This window comes from Seriola lalandi, unplaced genomic scaffold (assembly GCF_002814215.2).
Source record: "Seriola lalandi dorsalis isolate HSWRI2012SDOR001 ecotype SW California unplaced genomic scaffold, Sedor1 jcf7180002055008, whole genome shotgun sequence".
NCBI lineage: Eukaryota > Metazoa > Chordata > Actinopteri > Carangiformes > Carangidae > Seriola > Seriola lalandi.
Window position 1 is genome coordinate 581788 of NW_019525551.1, and position 23234 is coordinate 605021.

The 23234-nt window shown below is 41.2% G+C and overlaps 1 protein-coding gene across 1 annotated transcript in view; it reads right to left on the reverse strand.

The window, feature by feature from the left end:
* agbl1 (AGBL carboxypeptidase 1) overlaps positions 1–23234 on the reverse strand; it is a 144308-nt gene that overhangs the window by 67181 nt on the left and 53893 nt on the right. The window contains exons 8-14 of the mRNA XM_023397390.2: positions 12164–12372; positions 10791–10956; positions 10496–10563; positions 6043–6159; positions 5326–5527; positions 3380–3470; positions 1860–2126 (exon numbers count right to left, since the gene is read on the reverse strand). Coding sequence (XP_023253158.1) covers positions 1860–2126; positions 3380–3470; positions 5326–5527; positions 6043–6159; positions 10496–10563; positions 10791–10956; positions 12164–12372 — 1120 coding nt within the window. The remainder of the gene's footprint in view (positions 1–1859; positions 2127–3379; positions 3471–5325; positions 5528–6042; positions 6160–10495; positions 10564–10790; positions 10957–12163; positions 12373–23234) is intronic.

The following is a 23234-nucleotide window of genomic DNA, read 5'->3' on the forward strand; positions in this document are numbered from 1 at the left end:
GTGCAGGTATGAGAGAGCTGGGTGACTCCGAAAAAAGGTGCAATTTTGTCGAAAAAAGGTGGGTTTCTAAAGACAATTCCAATGCATTTCTAATGCATTATTTATTCCCAGTTTTTTGGGAATAACTTTGGGAAAAATTGTAATTTTAACACCAAAAGTCATAGCACCCCTTGCGGGATCAAGACGCACGTTTTGATGTATATATTACCGGGGTTTTCTCAAAGCTGCGGGAAGAGTTACGCGCCGAAATTTGGCGGAAGAATAATAAACCCGAAACAGAAGATTAATAGATGCCTCGGAGCTGAGCACCCGTGTCACTAATAATATGATATACAGCTGTACTATACAGGATATTGTTATACTACATCTCACTTTCTCTCTCTCACTATCTCACTTTATTAATTTTATTTCATTTATTTTATTCACTAGTTTCAACAATTAATTCCTAATGAGAATGAATTATTTTCCACCACGTAGCCTTATTCACTTCAGGTAAACCTCATGATAAAACACTGCTCCACATAGAAAAAAGTGATTACAGCCTAAACTATCACGATTTTACTTTTTATTTTTACTGCATGTAAATCATAAACCTTTGAATATAAAAACGAGTCTTTGAAATCTGTTGAGAAATATAAACGTTACAGTGCTTTTTATCCAGAAAAACTGCAGCTCCTCCATTTCTTCCTATTGCCCTATATTCCTATATGGAGGCCACATTGATGTATTGCAGCAAAGGGCTGAAGCGAAAAATGTGGTGTCTATTTTTACATGTCTATGGCCGTCGATATGTATGGCTCAGAGTGACGGACAGACAACAAGGTGTGATCACTGCTGTTATACTGCCAACATCCAGTGGAGCCCAAAACACTAATGACTGTAGCAACACCCTCACCTCACCTTTTCCTGACTTTTTTCAAAAACTCACCTAGCTACAGATGTCAACTCTACTTCTGTAGAGAGTCTTCTGTACTGCGGTTGGGCTCTCCCTCCCCAGACATACCTCTTTATGATGACCACAGCAGATGAATGAGCTTTTAACTTTCTCTGTGACTGATCAACTTAGATTAAAACCAGCTGAAATCACAGCTCAGTCTTTGTCCTTTACTGATGTGTTTGGGGATGTTGTCTGACAAAGTTGTGGTTATAAAAGCAGGATTTTAGTAGCAACTTGGAAGTGACTGCTGTTTAACTTGTAGTCTTAATGGGCCACATTTCAGTGACTGTTTGCAACATGTTCCGTTGTCGTGGAAACAGAAACATAAAAAATGTAAAGGAGAACAAAATTGAACTGTATTAAAATGCTATATGAGTGAGGACAAATACGAGTTGAAAACAGCTGATACTAGACTGAAACCAGCTGGTATTTGACTGAAACCAAGCTGACACTGGGCTGAGAACAGTTGACACTAGACTCAAACCAGGCTGACACTAGACTGGAACCAGTTGATAGTACACTGAAACAAGGTGATGCTAGACCAAGGACACTGGACACTAGGCTAAAACCAGCTGACACTAGATTGAAACCAGATGATACTAGACTAAGGACAGCTGACACTAGGCTGAAAGCAGCTGATAGAAGACTGAAAACAGCTGGTACTAGACTGAGAACAGCTGCCGCTGAACTGAAATCAGCTGATGCTATTCTAAAAACTAGCTGAAATTAGACTGACACCAGTGTAGACTAGGCTGAAACCAGCTGATACTAGGCTATAACCAGCTGAAACTAAACTGAAACCAGCTGATACAAGACTGAGAACAGCATAATGAAAACTTTACAATTAACCATTCATAAACCAATATTCATGTTACAGGAACTATACAGTAATTAGTTCAGTGTTGAAATAAGCATGCAGTACCTCTGTATGTTGGGTTTGCGAGGTGCCATGGATTCATGTCCTGGTGGAGGGAGGTGACCCCAGAAATCAGGGAAGGCCAAGATGCTAAATCCTGGGATAGACTTGGTTCTGGCGGCTGCAGCGCGGTACAGCTTGGGTTCATGGTGGGGGACACAGGTTCCATGTCTCTCCAGTAATCTGTCTATCATGTTACAGTGTTGAGACTCTTCCGCCCCCTCCACCTCGTCACCCTGCTCATCGCCTCTCAGACATGGGGGGATGTCTCCCCTATGAGCAGTAAACAATAATGTCAAACACCAAGCATCACTACACAAGCAGACAGGGAGCAGTGTTCCTGTTTGAGATAAACACTCAGTATAAGAGACTGACAGAGAGATGAGTGTAGAATGATAACAGGGAGTTGGTTACTCTTAATAAAAAAATTTTTTTCCTTAACTTTATTTCCCAGCGGGTTGCTTGATCATGCAACACTATTGCCAGCGCTGTTATGGCGGTTCATTCGTACCTCCGCAGCAGACAGACACTGCTGCGCAAGTTAGTTCAAGCCTCCACTGAAGTTTCTTTCCTTTGTGAAGACCAGTTTGCATCTGTATGAATTTGAGTCATGGTAAAATTTCTATATCAGGTTTATATTTGCTCAAAACGTATGTATTTTTGGAACTTTAGAATTATGTTGACTAATTTAGCTAATATGGTCAAATTCAAACTAATGGTGATAATCTTTACAGTGGGCAATGGCAGATAAGTACTGCCCTCATTGGTAGTTTGACAATTTGTTGTGTGCAACTTTGTAATTCAAGACACAATGTTGTATGATTTGTGTTTATTGGTGTAATAACTTTAAATAGCTTGCAGGCTATACTGAAAGGATTACTGAAAGTTACTGGACACAATAGTGTCTGTTGGAGCTCTGCCTGATGGAATATTTATAGTATTGCACCTAATTCTACATGATCATTTCTGTACATCTTGAAATGTTGATGTAAGTATGTAGAAGTAAGCCAGCCCCAGTAAAGGTATTTAATACTCTCTTTATCCTGTTTAATACATATTTGTACATTCTGCTAATATCTTGTTAAATATTATTCCAGAAACCACACATACAAACATGAATGCATAACTTCCTGATATACACAATACATCGCACCTGTACTTCTCCTGTAATCCAACCATTCTGAAGACCACTGTTCATTCTTGGTGATGGTAAAATAAATATCATTTCATGAGTTCTTCTCCTGGATTGCCAGTGTTTTCCTTCTGACCGAGGACAATTCAAGTTTTGCACAATCCCACCAACAGGATTTATAGTGAGCCCACCAGGACACACCACATGAGGACAGGCCCTGTCTGGACCCTGGACTCACATACATTATCCTTTTTTTCATTTGGGATTTTTTATGACACTCTCCAAACTGGTTATCACCATACATGTTCCATGATAAACTATATCAGAATCAATACATTAACACATTGTGAAACTAGGTCCAAACACATGCAGGACACACAGAGACTGAGTGTACCTTGTCTCTCTGATCATGATCCTGGATGCAGGGCTGGTGCTGAGGATGCTGCTGTGACTGTGGAAGCCTTTGGGCTCTAACTGAGCAACAGCTGGAGACAAAGAGGAAACAGAGTAAGAGAAAAATGAAGCTGCTGTGGTTTTCAATAGACTTGGTCAGGATGAAAACCAGGAGCAGGAAGTTTCTAACATGCAGAGAGTTTTGTCTTTTCATAAGTGAGTGAAAACACTCAACATGTTATGATCTTAAACATCAAACTGTATCCCTATATTCAGTTATTACTTAATATATCAGAACTGCATGAAGACAAGAATAGTCTGAATGGTCTGCACAGGATGTGACCAACGAATCAGCAGTATCCATCACTCAGTAACAATAATCATTAATGTGACTGAATTACTATTTATTCTTCAGTGTTATATTTTTTTAAGTTTTCCAAGAGCTCATAATGAATGATGATCACTCACCAGTGAGTGATGTGATGTATTCATAAAATATTCAACATGTATACTCGGTATACTACAACAATCATAATTTATCAAACATATTTGTCACTTCATCGTCTCAATGTCCAGACTTGCCCTGTTTGTATTGAATTGCCATTAAAAACAGGGGCACCAGAGTAAAAATGGACAAAATCATAATTCTGTTTTGAATAAAATAAAACATGATGCAGCAGTGGCTGCTACAGTGGCTGAAGGAGCTGTCAGCAATTTTCTTCAGGAAATATGGTCTAGCTGTCATCAGTGTGTCATGTGAACCACCTAGAGTGTGGAGCAGTGTTTTTTGAATAGCATAAAAAAAAAAATACTCAGCCCACAGATTTATTTCCATAAGCCAGTGGTTCTCAAACTTTTTCTGTCATTCCCCCAGGGGGGGCGCCACACACTTTGAGAATCGCTGCCATAAGCCCATAACAGACATATGAAGCCACAGGCCTCTTCTTTAACACTCACTTGATGTTCGTATTTGAGGTTAAACCTTTGTTGAGAGGTGACCCACAGTCTCTCAGTCACCACAATATAAACTACACACTGACCTTCTCCTCAGCTTCTCTGTTCTGCAACCTACAACATCTTCCTTCATGTTTGGAAACGTGCTACATGTTCTCATGTTCAGCATCACAACCTCTGACTAAACAGACTTTATTCTTAAGGCAAACAGCAGCACCAGTTCATGGCAGATGCTCAGTAGATGACTCATTATATAGTGCAAAGGATTTTAGGTTCAGTCAGTTTGGATGGATGTGTTCAGACACAACTGACACAGGATTGTGTAACACAGATGTTTGGTGCCGGCAAAATTCACTGTCAGAATGAAACCTGTGGAAACCTGTAAGAGCTTCTGTGAGCTTCAGCAGCTGCAGGTACACAGCAACTGCTTTCAGTAATCACCGGCATTCATTAGAGTTATTGAAATGTGGATATTTTAGTGGGAGTGTGCATCTCAAATACTATACATACTGATATAATCATACACAAGTTAAAGGATGTATTCATTGATATTTCTCTGTCTGTAATTGGTTGTCAAAATTTTGGAGGTGTGGCCTGATGCGCTTTATGGACCAAAACTCTCTAGATGCAGAATTTGAAGCATAACAACATGACATGTCTCTACAGGTGTGTTGTCTTTAATGAAGTGGGTCTTTCTTAGCATGTGCACCACATGAAGAAGCACAGCATCAAAAGCTTCACCTGCTGGCCAGGTATAAACACTTTGCTTTTTGGTCAATAACTCATGAAGTGTGAGGCAGAGACAACAAAGAGCCTCCCTGCTGGAAGTGTGTGATAGCTCCACCATGTGGCCAGTTATTAAATGACCAATACCTATGTTCCTTGTACTTAATGTGAAAATACAACATATGTTTGTACAATTAGCAATTATGTTTTGATACCAGAGTGACTTCCCTCCTGGTCAGTGTTAGCGTGGGTGTCAGATGTGTGTACCGTTGTCATGCGGTCTGGCTGTGCGTCCCTCTGTGGACACCTCTGTCTCTGAGTGAGAGCCTGAAGAGGAGGAGGATGAGTCACTGCTCCTTCTGTCTCTCCTGGAGGAGCAAGGAGAGACTCTGCAGAGCAGCACAGCTTCTTCATCTGATGACGAGGATGATGTTGAACTCCTCTCTGGCTCTGAACTCAGATCCAGTTCCTGGGAGACACACATGTTGGTTTACAATCATGTGATTTGCTCAAAGGCCAGCATGTCTTCATTGACTGCCAAAAACCAGTTTAATGCTTCAGCCAATCGACTGAATGAGACTGTCATGTCTGACAGAGCAACATGTGAAACAACCTTCATCCTCTACACACAAACACAACATGACAAGTCTGTGTTAGATAATTTACAACTGAGTTTGTTATGAATTTGCTTTTATTAGCTTAATGTGAATTTTGTCAAGAACCTCAAACATTAAATAAACATTCCACACTATGACTCTCTGCTAAATAACTCAGGTTTGTTCAGAAAGGCTCTGGATCTATCACCAGGTGATTTTTAGAAAAAAGTCTCACGCTAAACTGCAGACTGTAAACGCCTCTGATAGAAACTGATGGTACTAATTAATTCTGAAAGAGCAACCCAATGAGGAAACTCCATCACTCACACTGTAAGTCACAGACATTCATAAATATAAAGCAAACACACGTACACACACATGGTTGTACCTCAAAGTCATGTGATAGCTCAGGACAGAGGCGGCTGTACTGCAGCAGCAGCTCTTTAGGTCTGTCAGGGTCTGGACGGACACGAAGTTTATTCAGGTCAGTCTCCAGGTCTTCATCCTGCACGCGCACACACACACTGACTCATGAAAACATATTTCAGTACACACTGGTAAATTACAGCGTCTTTTATTCAGGACTCTGCAGTCAGCTGATTCAGTTCCATTCATACTGGGCCTTAGCGCTGATGGAGGGAAACTCAGACTGTCAACAAGGATCAAAGAAGCTACTGAAGAGATAAACGGCAGACAATTCAGATTTTACAGAATTGTCCTTTAAACTGTCCTCAGGAGACAAGCCTCAGCTGATTTCTGTATTTCTACATTTATTTATTTACTTATTTCTACATTTTTACATCTAGACGTCATTCAGAAAGTCTTCAGACCACCTTTGGTTATTGTTACAGCAGCATGTGTTCTGGTGCACTGTTCTGCTCCTCTCCTGTCACCTCTGCTCTGCTGCTTCCTGATCAGTCCTCCATGAGGTTCACCTGGTCTGGGGTTGTGGTCGAAACGTCTTTATTTCTTATAAAAGGTTCAAAATGATTAAAATGAGCTGTAGTATCTGAGCAGCAGCCATGATGACAGCTGGTCCACTTCTCTAAGTGAAGAGGAAAGAAGCTACAGTGCTTCCTATCTTATCTCCTTTAACATAGGAAACACTGGACCTTTCTTTACCAAAATAGAAATAATGTCCCACAATTACTTGCTGCAGCAACATTTAAAGTGATGCACCATTGTAGTTTGACCAGAGCAGACCCACATAAATGTAGAAACAACAGAGTAGCTGTTATATGTATGTGACACGATCGAGAACTGACAGAAATCCTTGTTTGATCGACTGAAGCCCAAATCAGAAATATAAATTCATTCTCTTTAAATCAGTTAGGAGTCATCATGAAGATCAAGCATATTGAATTAATAGTTAAAAATATAATCATCATAATATACTATAGCTTATACATAAATGTAATTTCACTAAATCCCCTCCTATTGTGGAATGCATTAAAAAGAATTTTCTCTACTTAACAAATGTATAGAATTAGAAGGAAGGGCTTCTAGCACGGACACTGCTGGTCTTGCTGCCTCTCAGTCCGGGTCTTTGTTTTGCTGTTGTGTTTTGGTTTTGAGTCTTTTGTAGTCTTGATTTAATGTCCAGGTTGTTTTGTATATTTGTATTTTTTTTTTTCGAATTTATTAAAAAAAGTAAAAAGTGAAATGTCACATTGACAGAAGTATTCAGACTCTTCACTGTGACTCTAAGTTCAACCCATGTTCCTCCATTTCTCTGGATCCTTTCTAATACTGACACACACCTCTCTATACAAGGTCTGACAGCTTACAATACAGATCAGAGGAGAAACCATAAGGAGACCAAGAACCTGATGCCGACTCAGAGTTCCAGAGATCCTCAGTGGAGATGGAGAAACTTCTAATCATCACGTCTGGTTTCCTCCAGACATGATGGTTAGAACTGAGACCAAACAGTTCAGTCCTATTCTCATCAGATCAGAGAATCTGGTTTCTCTGAGAGAGATTATCATTATTAATACAACAACAACAACTTAGATTTTCTTAGCGCCTTTCAAGGTACCCAAGGCCACTTTACAGAGTAAGAATACAAATAAATAAAACAAATAAAAACAAGATGAGACAGAATAAAGATGGTAATGATTGGAGGAGACTGTAGGAGATGAGTTAGCTGGAGGCCACAGGCCTTGGTAAAAAGGTGGGTCTTCAGCAGTTTTTTGAAAATGTCCAGAGGTGGGGCTGTGCGAATCTCTTGCGGGAGAGAGTTCCAGAGGGTGGGGGCTGCCACACTGAAAGCTCTGTCACCAAAAGATTTCAGGCTTGTGTACAGGGTGGAGAGCAGACCAGCGTCTGAGGACCGTAGGTTCCAAGACGGAGTACAGTGGACGAGGAGGTACTTGGGTATGAGACCATGGAGGGATTCGTAGGTAAGGGAGAGGATTTTGTACTGGATGCGGGATTTGACCAGAAACCAGTGAAGTTGGATGAGGGTGGGGGTGGTGTGCTGCCGGGGTTTAGTGTGGGTGAGAACCCTGGCAGCTGAGTTCTGGACATACTGGAGCCTGTCCAGGGTTTTGCTGGGAACCCCAAACAGGACTCCATTGCAGTAATCCAGAAGGATAGTGACGAAGACGTGGATGAGGGTCTCTGCTACAGAGTCAGAGAGTGATGGCTGGAGTTGAGAGATGTTTTTGAGGTGGAAGAAAGTAGATTTTGTGATGGACTTAAAAATGTGCCTGGAAGACAAGTGACTGTGGGGGGGAGCTGGGTGGAAGTTTATGTGCTGAGATAAAGCTGCGTGTCATCAGCATATAAATGGAAGCGTAATGGTGACAAACTGTTTTCGGTTGGTGAGGTAAGACTGAAACCAGAAAAGTGCTGAACCAGTGAGGCCAAGGTAGTCAGCTAGGCGGGTGAGGAGGATGTTGTGGGAGACTGTGTCAAAGGCTGCTGAGAGGTCCAGGAGGATGAGGATGCTGATGTAGCCAGAGTCAGCAGCAATGAGAAGTCGTTAGTAATTTTGATGAGAGTATTCCCTGTGCTGTGGTGTGCTCTGAAGCCAGATTGAAAGGGTTCATAGAGCTCATGATTGCACATGTGTTGATGGAGTTGGGCTCCACTGCTCTTTCCAGGATTTTCCTTTTGCTGAGGAAAGGAAGGGTGGAGATCGGTTAGTAGCTGTTGAGGTCATCGGGGTCCAGACCTGGCTTCTTGAGGATGGGAGTAACTGAGGCAACTTTGAAGCTGGAGGAGAACAAACCAGATTCCAAGGAGGAGTTGATGATGTCCACCATGAGGGGGCACAAAGAAGGTAAACATGCCTGATTCTGTGTTCTGACAGGGAACTGCTGTCCCATCTGTGCTTTGGCGAGTGAAAGCACTTTGGTTAATATCAGGGAAAGATCGTGGTTTCAGAACATCCTTCTCTTCTCTTCTCTTGAGTCACTGTGACTTTTTAAACCAGACAACCATCTTTCTGTGAACTTAAAGCGTTAAGCGAGTAAACACAACAACAAACTCAGTGAAACATGTTGCCAGATAGGCTCATTAAAAACACTGACAACAAACCAGGGCTTGTATTCACAAAGCATTTTATCTCACCACTAGGTTACACTAAGTTTTTAACTAAAAGTTTCCCCCTAAGTCCTATTCACAAAGCTGCTGAGACCAACTTTTACGAAGGAAAAATGAAAACTAAGAGTGCCACTCTGCTGCCATGGCTGACATCAATTCTAATGGACGAGCTCGCTTACAGAGACCACAGTGATTGGTTGATGAGAGACTGGTCTGTGCCAGTGAAAACACATGCGCAACATCCCGTGACAATAAAAAATAAAAATAAAAAAACACTGGAAAATAAAAAGAAATGAAATAACAGATTAGATGCTGTTCACAAAAGTAGCGTGTTTTATAAGTGATAAGGTTTGTATTGACCCAGGACAATTTAATTTTACTATTTAAAAAAAAAAGCTCATCTGTCCTAGACTACCTAACTAAACCTAACTGGCAGCCTATTAGCCAAAGTCTGTTGTAGCCGTACCTATTGTAATGTAGCTGTGGGTTAAGGTGCGAAAAGATTTCCAATGTCCCCCACCGTGACATCCAGCTTGAATATGATCCTTTCAAACAGCTGCCTCAGGTTACTCTCCATTAAGATCCATGACTTGTGTATAGATCCTGGCCACTGTGCCATAGTCTCTACAACTGTACATGAAGCATCCAATACAACCTGTGTGTTGATGTGATTTTTTCAGGACCTCTGACATCTGAAGGGAGCTCAGAGTAGAGCTGCTGCTCCTTGATGTTGAAACGAGCCAGTTGAGGTGGTTCAAGCTTCTCGTAAGGATCCTCCTGAGCGCCTTCCATTGGAGGTCTTCCAGGCAAGTCCAACTGGTAGGAGAGCTTGGGGTAGACCCAGAACACACGGGAGAGTTTCTATATCTCATCTGGCCTGGGAATACCTCAGAATCCATCAGGAGGAGCTGGAAAATGTTGCCAAAGAGAGCGAGGTCCGGACTACTTTGCTTACCCTGCTGCCATGTGACCTGACCTCAGATATGTGTCAGAAGATGGATGGATGGATTTCCTTTTGGCTCATAACCATAAAGTTATAGTTATGGTTAGAGTTACCCAAACAGATTTTAGTCATAAAAGAATTAATATAATCTTAGTGAAAATAATTTTAAACTGATCTGATCCTGTGGAAAAACATACACTCATTATTGTTGGGGAAACATAAATACAAAGAAAACTACACAATTAAACAGTTTCTGTCAGAATTATGATTTCTGTGTTGTTATTACGTTATTAAAACTTCAGTAGAAAGACAAAAGTAATTTAAAAAAAAACCATGCACACACACTTACATAGTCTCTACTCTCTGCCTCTTCATTCTCTTCAGCCTCTTCATCATCACTCTCCTCATTGCTCTCATCTACACAGAGAAAACACAAGTGACGATGTCAGAGTTCTGTGTGTGTGTGTGTCTGTGTTTGTGTAAAGTTGATACAGTAGAACTTTTTGCAGTGAATTAGTTCCTGACACATACAAGACACCTAGCTAGTTAGTGAGTCAGTCAGTCAGTCAGTTAATTAGTTATAGTGCCATCAATCAAAACTGCTTCTGCTCAGTCTTGACATGAAGTGGATTCTAATACTGCACCTGGGTCCACGCCCACGTCAGGGACAGCTTGTGGTCTTCCAGGGAGGGGGAAGGTGTATGCAGACTGATCTGACGTCAGTGGTAGACGAGTTTTGGGAAGACACTTCCTCATCAGCTGCACAGAAGGGTCCACCAGAGACTCCAGACCTTTACTCAGCAAACATGTCTGAGAATAGAAAGGAAGCCACGTGTCAACAGACCCTCTCTGATCTACAGACTGAACTGTACTGACATGAAAAGACCAACAGCTGGGGGCTGAAAAACTGTGGCTGCAGCAGTCAAGGTGCAGAAACCTGGATGTGGGAGGCTGTGCACAGACATCCATGTACCATGCAGGTGGACTATAAAAGAAGTATAATAAGAACAAGAGGTGTCTTTGGAGTCACAGGTGGAGTATGACTAAGGTCTTATTCCTCCTCAGGTGGGAATCTGCTGTTGACTGATGAACAGTTTGAAAATGCAGCACATCTTCTGGCACAGTAACCGCAGGGGGTTTGAGGTATTTTCACAAAAAAAAAACCTAACCTTTCCACTTTCCTCTGTCTGTGTTCATGTTCTCTTTTTGCTGAGACGTTCTGACCTGTACTGATCTGTTTTGAGCCATTGTTCTGAACCGTTCTGGCCTGTTCTGACCCATTGTTCTGAGCCATTCTCTCTGTTCTCTCCATCTTCATGTGTTTATTACAGTTCTTTCTGTGCTGTGGTTGGCTGGTATTTCTCAGACCACTTCAGTCTTTTTATGAACCGATCTATAATTCATCTGATGGCAGTTTAACCTGCTGACCTCTCAACACAGTTGAAGCATATAATATCAATAAAGTCTGGCCCCCCGGTGGAGGGAGCTGATCCTGCGCATCAAATTAATGGTGTTACAAGGTCTACATGTTAAACACCATCTACAGTGGGTCATAGTTACTGTAACTTAATATGAGCTATAGTGTCTTTTATAGTAAGAAGCAATTATAGTAATGTCACAGTGGACTAGTGACTGAGATGCACTGACCAGAACAGGCCTCTGTGGTAATATGTTATATAACGGTTTGAATTTCCACTCTAATCTTTTAAATAAAAAATGTCATTTTATTTTTGTTTTGTTTATTTCAAACTTAAAATACAAAAAACATGAAGGAAAATAAAAAATGTGTAAGAAACCTGCTTATATGAAGCGCACACCCACATAATTACACCACTGTCAGTACCATGTGGTAACACTGGACACTGGGAATAGAAGACTTTGTTGTACATAAAAACATGGAAGAAAGAAAGGAGTAAAGAGAGTGAAAGGTAAGACAGGAAAGAGGATCAAAGAAAGACAAAGATGATTCATGTTCATCTCATTCAACAACAGAAAGATAAAAACTGATGAACTGTACCTGTGTGGTCTGATACAGCAGTCTCATGCCTCCCTGGGATATGAAAGCCTGTCTGCCTGCAGTACTGTGGGTGACCTTGTGGAGGCAGCGCAGCAGCATGTGGCGGATTGCTATGGCAACATGTTGAGTATCCTTGCTGTGCCAGTCCTTGTATAGCCTCAACAGACCAGAGACATAGCCCTTAGAGACGACTGAGCGAACGTTAGCCTCTGTGATGAGACAGAGAGAGAACAGCTGCAACAGACTGTCACACATCTCACACAGAAGGTCATTTACCCCTGTGTTCCTCATTTAGGTTAATGACTCTATGTTTAAACAAAGGCTTGTGTAGCCCCAAATGGACTACAGGTGGCGCTGTTGGTGTGGTGGGAACATGTGGGACTAAAACCTGTGTCCATCCTTAATGTTCTCATTGACACCTGAGTCCTGCACAGATGTTTTGTTGATTTACAGACATGCAACATCAAACCTGTGTGTGATTATACAAACTGAAGATAAATATCTGAAATCTCTTAAACCACTGTTTCAAAGTGAGTGAATGGGTGAATTCAGACACAGATTATATTTATAAACTTTTTACAAAGAAAGATCAAAACTAAACTTAGTACAAGTAGTAGCAAACTTTTACTTTTAACAACACCAGGTAACTTGTATCTAGATGCTCAGAATCTAGTTTTCACAGTATGTCTATAACTTATCACATAACTATCAGTATTAATGTAACTGGAACCTTAAGACTTAGCAAATACTGTACTTCAGAATAAGGCATATAGGTAGTGCTTTCACTAAGTACTTTCTTTGGCAGAATAACAGTCAGTAATGTGGTCAGTCAGAAACAGTCAGAAATTTAAAGTGACTATTCCTGCGATTCAAACCTAAACTACCCAACCTATTCAGAGTTGGTATTACCGAAAACGTGCATCAATAAGGTTAACTGAGGTTTTTTTTTACAAAACACTGTAGGAAATATAATAGTAACTGAAATCCACTTTAGGTTACCTTAACTCAAATTCACATTTTGTTCTTTCTCTCTTTTTGTTCACATACATTTTCTTTTTTTCCCAGGGCAGCGATCCGCCCCGACCCTTTACATGTCATCTTCACTTTGACTCAGATCTACTTCATCACATAGTCTTTTGGCCAAGATGGAGGTTGTCTCTCTTTTTGAAGAAAAGTTCTTGTTCAGGTCTGTATTGGGCTTAGGTTTTTTTCTGTTGTGTCAGCCTGCAGTGCTTCCTTAGATTTCTCTGGGCAGAGATTAAGGCATGCTGCATTCCACCTTCTCCCGTCACTGAAGATTAAGTAGCTCAGGTTAATTCTGTTAAAGCGTTCAACACACCCGTTGAGGATGGTATACGCTTGTTCTGATGTGCTTGATGCTTCTTTCAGGAAGGTTGTTGTTGTTGCAGTGGGAGTAAAGGATACTTCCCACCATTAACTGAAACAGTCAATGAGGGTAATGGCAAACCTGCAGTCGTAGGCTCCACATTCAAACTGACCCACAATGTCGACAGTCACGTGTTGGAACGGACGCCCTGGAAACTCAACAGGTTGCAATGCAACAGGAGAAGAGCTGGCTGTCTTGTCACATGCCTGACAGGTTGTGCATGATGACTGAACTGTGTGGACGAGGTCATCCATGCATGGCCACCAGCAGTATTGTGCAAGTTCACACTTTAAAAGAACTAGCTCAAAGTTCAGTTCATACAGATGAAAATGAACTAGGTCACGTTCATAGTTCTTTTTTTTCTGGCTTTTTGTGCCTTTATTGATAGTGCAGTAGAGAGAGACAGGAAATGGAGAGGCAGAGAGAGGGAGAATGGCATGCAGGTAAGGGCTCAAACCGGGGCCATCTGCAGCAAGGACTGTAGCCTCTACACATGGGGCGGATGCTCATCCAACTGAGCTACTCGACGCCCCCATAGTTCATTTTTTAAACTTTATAACTAAGTTCACAGTTCCAAAAATTAACTAGTTCACGTTCATTTGTTCATTTTTTTTTTTAAATAAATAAAGGCCGATATTCTTTTTCAATAGAACCTCCTTCTACCCATCCATCACCAGCCCCAAATCATTGCCACTTTCAATTAAATTAATTATTGTACACCACTGAAGAATCACAGACATGAGTTACATTTAAAATCCATACATAAATATAATCCTTCTGAGTCTTCACTTGTTTGTTCATAAAACTGCTTCAAATGCTCTTAAAAAAACTGGCTTCAGCAGTAGTAGATGCATCTGTACCCCTTGTACTGCTAGCACCAGCCAAGCTGGGCCGTGTCTATGGAGACGTTATGCGGCGTGCCATAACACTGACATTAAACGATTTAAAGCTAAAACTGTTGTAAAAAGTGAGTGCCGTTCACTCACCTCTTTTTCTATTGTGGACCGCTTCCTTTAAGCTGCTGACAAAGTGTGGGAAGCGTAGGCAACAATACGTTCCACCTCGTCTGAGTGCAACTGTGTCAGGACAGCACCCAGTCCCAAGTCTGAGGCATCTGTTGTAATGAATTTTGGCAGTTTAGGGTCATAGACGATGAGTGCTGGGCTTTTCAGCAACATCACTTTGAGCTTAGCGAAGCTTTTATTTGCTGCATCAGTCCACTGGAGTTCAGCCTGAGCGTTTGTTTGAAGCAACTGCCGCAGTGGCTCCGCCACTGTCGCATAGCTTGGCAGGAACTTGCTGAACCAGGAGGTTAAGCCCAGGAAGGAACGTAGTGCTACCATGTCTTTCACTGCAGGAGCTTCAGTGATGGCAGCCAGGTGGTCTGGACTAGGGCACATGCCCTCCTTGGAGATGACATCCCAGGAATGGGATGCTTGCCTGACCAAAGGAACTTTTGTCAAAGTTGATCTGCAGGCCAGCATCCTTAAATCACGGAAGGACGGCTTGCAGGTGCTTGTCATGCCTTTCCTTGGAGTTTCCACATACTATGATGTCATCCAAGTAGTTCTGTATTCCAGACAAATATTTCAGTGCTTTCATTTTCTGGAAGGCAGATGTTGCTAATGCCAGGCCAAAAGGGACTCTTGTGAACTGAAAGAGTCCTACATGGGTTATGAGGTGGTGAGACTGCGTCCTTCATGGGTTATGAAGGTGGTGAGACTGCGTTTCTCAGGATGAAGAGGCAGTTGATGATAAACTGAGCTCAAATCGATCTGGCTATAATCTGTAGCACCAGCCAGTTCTGTGAACAAGTCCTCCATATAAGTGAGAGAATGACAGTCCATGATCACACTTTAATGGATTCATTGAGATCAACCCAAAGCCTCGAACCTCTACATTTTTGTGCCACCACTAGGGGACTCACCCATTCAGATTCATCCACTCATTCTATGATGCCTGCTTGGAGGTAACGTTTGAGCTGCTGACACGTCCTTGTGTATGCTCAGTGGTAGGCCTCTCAGTTTCTGGCATACAAATTGCACTGTGCTGGAGGGCTGGAGCAGAACCAACGTTGTACACCCTGTATTTTTGTGTGTCAGTAGGGGGTGCTTTTGCATTACCCTCTCTGGTGTTGTTCACTTTTTAACCATTGATGCTGATCTTCAGCGCTTTAATCAGGTCCAGGCCCAGTAGAGGTGATCCAGCTTTAACTATGTAGAAGAAGGCTGGAACAACAAACGATGACAAGCAAGTCACCTTTTGCATAAGTGACTAGTTTGACTTTAGGTTCTGTCAGTGGGCAGTTTGCAAAATGTTCCTTGTAGATTGTCTTTTGTAAGATAGACACAGAGGCTCATCAATCAATCAACTCAAGGACCAGAGAGTTTCCTTGTGGCGTTTCAACATCCAAAAGACAGGTAATTTTATCAAAAGCTGCAGCCACCCGCTTGACATCATCTACACAGAGTACAGCTAACTCTGGAACTACAACTTCTCTCACTACACTCACAGCTGATTTGTATACCTTGGCAAAATGGCCTTTTTTTTTGCAGTTGTTACATTTAACTTTTGCAGCTGGACAGTTTTTTTTTAAAGTATATTTTTGGGGCTTTTATGCCTTTAATGGACAGCACAGTGGAGAGTGACAGGAAACGGGGAGGCAGAGAGAGGGGGAATGACATGCAGTGAAAGGCTTTCCGATGCGGGACTCGAACCGGGGCCGACTGCAGCGAGGACTGCAGCCCCTACACACCTGCCCAAACCACCACGCCACACGACGCCCCAGCTGGACAGTTTTTATCATTACTTATTAGATCTGACACACTGGTGTTGTTGCTGGTTAGCACTTGCCTGTTTGTCACAGCCTGGAGGTGGTGCTGGTGCATGTAGGGTTGTCACCAGAACCGATACTTTGGTACCATGTCGATGCCACGTGGCAAAAAAACGTTTTTTCGTGGTATTGAAGGTACTGAAAAGTACCGACTCTCTCAGGAAGTAACATAAGATTAACATCATATTGAGAGAGGCAGTTGAATGACTGCTCGTCACGCCCGCTTGTGCATCAGGTCTCATTGCGCACAAGCAGGATGTCATTAACTGTATGAGCAACTTATCTGTGCAAAAGTGTCTTATCTCAAAAGTGACAGTAATCTTCCAAAATCATGTGTAAAAGAACATTAACACTAATTACTGCATCACTGGCAACATTTGAGTGACTCTCAACACATTTAAGAAGTTTCTTCAGCACATGCTCTGCCTCTGCCAAAGGGAGGATGAGGAACATCCACTGCTAGGCTGCAGTCTACTCGCAATAACAAATGGAAGATGGCGACAGGTTCAGGCACACAACTTGGTCCAGCTGCAGCACCTCAGCTCATTGAAAGAAAAAGCCAGAAGTGTTGCGTATGGAAATATTTTGCTTTCAAGGCAGATGATTAGGGGGTTGATTAAAGACCAGCAAAAGCCCGTTTGTAAACGCTGCCTTCGCACGTTCCAAACCACAGTTGAAATGCTGTGCAATAAAAAGTTTACTGCTTATATTTTAGCAAAGTATTGTTTACTTAAATACTTGAAGGCTACATGCCAGTTCTTTTTTTGCAGTGTCAAAAGTTGTTTAATTTTTATTATTATATCTATTATATGTCCATATTTTTATGTCTCAGAGTATTAAAATGCTCTGCAATAAAAAGTTGACTGACTGTTTATTTTAGCACAGTATTGTTTACTTTAATACTTGAAGGCTACATGCCACTGTTCTTTTTTGCTATGTCAATAGTTGTTTCATTTTATTATATCTATTATTTCCACATTTTTTGTCTTGAGGCACTATAGCTGAAAAGCTATTACTATATAGATAGTTTATATTTTTAGCACATTATTGTTTATTTTAAATTCTTGAAGGTTACATGCCACCTTTCTTTGTTTTTTGTTTATTTATTTGTATTTTTCAATAAAGGAGTGAAAGAGAAAGTACTTGGAATTCATTGTTTTTTTTGTTTGTTTTTTACTTGGTATCGAAATAGGTATCTATAATCGTGGCATTTCACTGGTATTGGTATCGACTACTAAATTCCTGGTATCATGACATTCCTAGGTGCGTGTGCCTTAGTTGGCCACGCTCCTCTTTTCCTCCGAAAACGTATGTGGCATACAGAGCCATCAGTGGGTTGATATACCTACATTATTATTATTATTTACATATTGAACATAATTTCCAATTAGTACAGCTTATGTTCAGAGTGTGGTGAAAATTATCTGTGTGTTTTATGGTAAAGAAAGGTTGGTTTATTGTTTGAAAAATGTAGTGTTATCTAGCAGTATGCATTGTCTAACTCCGACCAGCAGCACTAGCACGTTCGCTACACTGTGTGTTCAGGGACAAGGGAAGTCTCGCGTGAACACATTCAGAGAACGAGAACACACACTTGAGTGTGAAGTTACTGCATGTGTGTGGTGAACAGTGATGATAAAGTACATATGTTTGCTCTTTGCAGGTAAGAAGGGAGAGTTAGAATTGTGTAATTGATGGGTGAATATGTTGTGTTGTAGTTTATGGTCCCGGTTGCGTTATATGTGGGATTGTTTATGAACGTTACTTGGTCAGCGAACGTAATGTACTGAAAATGACTAGCCAGTAGTTAGCACTGGTTGCTTAGTTACCTCGAGCGAGCGGGAGGCATGAGAGTAGAACTATGAGCCAGTCTAAAGAGCCCGGACTGCTCGTGTCTAGTTCATAAATAAATAAATAAATAAATAGAATACATGATTGATTTGATTAATTTGACAAGTTTGGTAGACTTGATTGGCTGACTGTGTATTTGAGAAACAAGTTGATATTGAATGTACATGATGAAAATGGTCTGGAATAGCGATACAACAGACATGATTTATTGTTTGGATGTTAGTGCAGATGCACATAATTTTTCTGTGTTTGAATATCGAACACGTTCAGGGAACTAGAACACACACTTGAATGTGAAGTTACTGTGTGTATAAAAAAATAAAAGACTTTCAAATTAAATGTGTAGTGGAGGGCAGCTTCACTCTGCACCACGCTACAGGTGCTTGTAGCATCCACAGCCTGTACTGGTGCGGTCAGGGCTGTGCCAGCAGAAGAAAACAGTGTGGCATTTGTAACTGCTTCCACTTGACAAGCGATTGTAAGGGCTTTGTCCTTTATAGTGCTACGATAAACGTTAGCAATTAGCTGATCTATCAGTTCACTTTCCATTTGTCCAAAACCACAGGGCGCAGCTAAGGCTCTCAAAGCCGCAAACATACTGGCTTGTGGTGTAATCAGCTCTTTGAAAGCACTGTCTGAATGTGTGTCTGCATGCTAACACAATGACTTTCGGGACAAAGTGTTTTTCAAGTGCAGTCATTGCCTCCTGAAATGTCATACCTTGTTGTGGTAGAGTGTAGAACAGCCGTTGGCAAGCAATGTAGCAGAACTGCACACTGTCTTGCATCGGACATGTAGTAAAGGGTATTGGCGGCTCACCAATGTGATGAAGAAAGGATGGTTGGCTTGGTACTGAAGCGCTCATCCTCATTGCCAATTTGTTACGTTGTTTAGTGAGCACAGGAGACGGCGAACTGTTGTTGAGTTTATTTAGCTATTTCTTACACTGATAGCGCACATGGCTCATACTATTCGTATATCTCTCTACCTGTTGCACACACTACTTTTCTTATCTTTCTGTACTTCCCTTCTGCTCTACAGTCACTCAGAGACACCTGCTGGTGAGGAGGCATAATGACAGTAACAGAGCACAGCATTAACTTACACATTAAGTGCCTCTGTGTTTGTAAGTTTGTGAGTTGGAATACCAAAGGTCTAGGCAGTCCTCTTAAGATATCAAGGGTGTTTTCTCATTTGAAATGCCTTATAGCTGAACTAGTATTTTTGCTGGACACCAATGCGAGCCAAAGACCAGGCCCCTGGGTTTTTGAAGTTTTTCATTCTAATTTTAATTCTAAGGGCAGAGGGGTTTCTATTTTGATTGGTAAATCAATTAATTTTCATCCTCCAAAGTTATATCTGATAAAGATGGTAGATATTTAATTGTCTCACGCACACTATCTCATGTAACCATTTTTATTAGTTAGTGTTTATGTCCCCAATTTTGACAATCCTCACTTTATGGATAAGCTGTTTGAAAGTCTCCCTTCACTGAATAATCACTTTCTTATACTGGGAGGACAGTATACATGAAAATGTGTTATTGATTCATTCTAATTTAGACTGCTCTAATCCCTGTTCCCTAACACAATCACTAATGTCAAAATCTTTCTAATTCCACATCTAGGAAGGTTATGTTGATCCTTGGAGATTTTATAACCCACACGCCAAACATTTTCTCGAATCAGTTATTATTTCATAGATGACAAATTAATATCCAAAGTTTCATCAATCATTTATCACCCTATTGTTAAATCTGACTAGCCCCTGTCTCTCTAGATATTGAGTTTTCTCAATAACCCTGTTACCCTTCACCATGGAGATTTCATACTTCTCTCTTGTCAGATATTGCATTCAATAAATTTATATCAGCCGCAATTGACGACTTTATTGCTAATAATCAGGATGAGAAGGATCGATATATGCGTGGTCAGATAACTACTTATTCTGCTCATTTGAACAAATCTCGTAAATCTAAATTGCAGGGGCTCTCTAACAACATTAGTAATTTGGATCAACAACTTGCTATTTGCCCCTCCACTAGTTTACTTAACCGTCGAGCTGCTTTACAGACAGAATTTGATCTTATTACAACCACCGTTGCTGAAAGCCTTCTTCTACATACACGTGCTTCATACTATGAGCATGGCGATAAGGAGGGATGGCTTTTAGCTCACCAGCTACGTCGACAAGCAGCCTTGCGTATAATCACTAAAATTAAAGTCTTCATCTTCATTTTACTCTATACAAATCTGAATCTCCATCTGATACCACAAAAATGAATACTTTCCTAGACAGTCTTGAGTTTCCAACTATACACCCAGACATTGCTAAAGAGCAGGACTCACCATTGCCTATACAGGAAATCACCCTCAACATGCAAAACCTGCCAAACAATAAGGCCTCAGGTCTTGATGGATTCCCAGTTGAATTTTTAAAAAACATTTCATGCTAAACTTACCCCACTACTGAATTCCATTTACAAGGAATCATTGCAGCAGGGCTCAGGGCCCACCTTGAGACAAGCTTCCATAAGTCTGCTTTTGAAAAAGAACTAAGACTCAGACATTTGCACATCCTACAGGCCTGTTTCTTTAATAAATGTGGATGCTAAGGTTCTCTCTAAAGCTCCAGCCTGCCGCTTGGAAAATATTGGCCCAATTATTATTTCAATTGAAGAAACTGGATTTATGAAAGGATGCCAGTTGTTGTACAGCATCAGCACCCTCTTAAATATTTACAAAATGCACTTTTCCATGGTTTTTCTATCAGTAGTATGTGTCCCTGGCATGTCTACGAAAACCCGAAACATGAGAAAAGTCCATCCTCTCCATTTTTTGCTTTCTCCACCTTTCAGGAAATGTGTGCTCAGACAGGCCAATTGGAGATTTTCCCTTGATGTCGTCAAGAAGGGAGATGCCACCTCCCCCCGGGTCGGTGCCACTCCCCGAGCTAGGTGTGTTCCGCCCACTGAGTCCGCCTTGCAGGCACTATCGTTACTTCCCTCGCGAACACTGGCTTTCGGTAGAACAATGTTGAAGGTATGAGTGAAACACAGTTGCTTTGTTGTTGGCTGCACAAACCAACACAGAAGTCTTTTTTTACCCCTACACCCGAGGATCTGAAGACCCAGTGGATTAATTTTATTTTTGATGGAAATCTACATTTTGCCTCGTCGATGCGCAGCCGGGTATAGCCGGGTACAGATTGTATGCAATTCTTCTGCTTGGTATCGCCGTGTGACATTGATTAGAGCCACCCTGCTAAATGTATTATACTTTAAAGGCGTTTTAGCTGTCTGTAAAGTCAAGCCGGTAAAATTCGGACTAAAAATAGGCTCTGTAGTGATTAGCATAGGTGTCCGGGCTTGTTTATTAGTGCTGTGAAAGTTATTATTGAGAGTCATGCCTTATGATGGCCGTTTTAACGTTTATATCATGTTTACAGATACAGTGCCTGTGGGGAATATCTAGATAAGCGCAGAGTTAAGGGGATATGTCCGAGGGGATAGTCTGTAATACACATTTTTTGCATTTTGCACATATAGTGAGCTATTTGCAGCATTTACAAGCTATTGACAACCCAGTTTACACATAATTGAGTGCATTTGTTGTTATCATTTTTGCATTACTTGCAGCTGTTGCCATAACTACACATTTGAGGAGATGTTGGTGTAACTTCTGTTTCCTCTGTTCAGGCCAGCACATCAAGTGCATCTATACAGCTTCCTGCAACAAGGGATGTTGCATGCCAGACTGACCCACTGTAGGCACACAGTTATCCTTAAGGACTCTTCAGCCTCACATCAGAAGTACAGTTATGTAGCCATCTAAAGTGCATCTACTTTTGATAAACCTAACAGCCATTTATCAGTCTTGGAATAATGTGCAGGTAAATGAAGCTGTGGTTACGTAGAACTTGTGAGAGTGTGTAGGCTAAGGTTTCTGTCAACATTAACATCTTTGATTTCCTCTTTACTGTACCTCCAGACTCTACCTGGCTGCCACGTACTACAATGAAAATGCGGACCGACCACAAGCCCAAACAAAAGAAGGTGAACCACTGTTCAAGGTTCACTTTCCAAAGGCCATGAAGGGAGAATGCAGAGCTAAACCACTTAAAACTGAGCCGACATTCTATAAGCGTTATTTTATTTTATTTTTCAAATAAAAAATGTTTTGTACACGTTGTATGAAGTATTGCACATATAATGTTATGACAGTTCCACCAACAACAAAATACAGTAAAGAAAATGTCAGGAGGTAGTTAGAAACAGACTTTCAGTCATTGTTTTGTAAAAAACAACAAAAATGTGAAAAATGTAAACAAAATCTTTTGTGTTTTATCAAGCAGGGAATGTGGTGGACCTCATATTTGAAAAAGTCTTTGTTGACCTGGGACCATACACAGAAGCTGTTTTGGCCATCCCCATCCCAGAGGACCTCACTGCACAGTTCGAGCGGCCTGAGAAGGAGGAGGTCATATCCAGCTATGTGTTCTATCATGGGCCAGTCTAAAACCCACGTACTGGCCTGTGGCGTAAGGAAACTCGGTGTGGATGTGTAGTACCACGCAGGCTGGAATGACGACCCAGATTCTGCGACTAAGGAAGCCCGAGCACCAGCTCACAAAGCACCTATAGGCTAGATACCTGTACCGACTAAAACAACTGGACAGGGCATTTAGTCTTGCAAACATATATCTATGATGTGTCTCACAATTATTATTTTTTTTATGGATCCAATGAATCCTTCAGTTTTTTTTATTATCATCGATTATAAGTCCCTCATTTGATGTAAATAAATGCTTGATTGTTACTAAAGAAATGACTCCTCTGAATTCATATTATATGCACACTATCTGCTGATAGAAGAACTTTACAAATCAAAGAGCAGCTAAACTAATTTATTTGAGGGTGTGTTACTCCATTTGTGGTGTGTTATTACCATTGTAAAATTATGTGCACTGAAGTAAAACAAGACTGTCTAACATCTTTTATT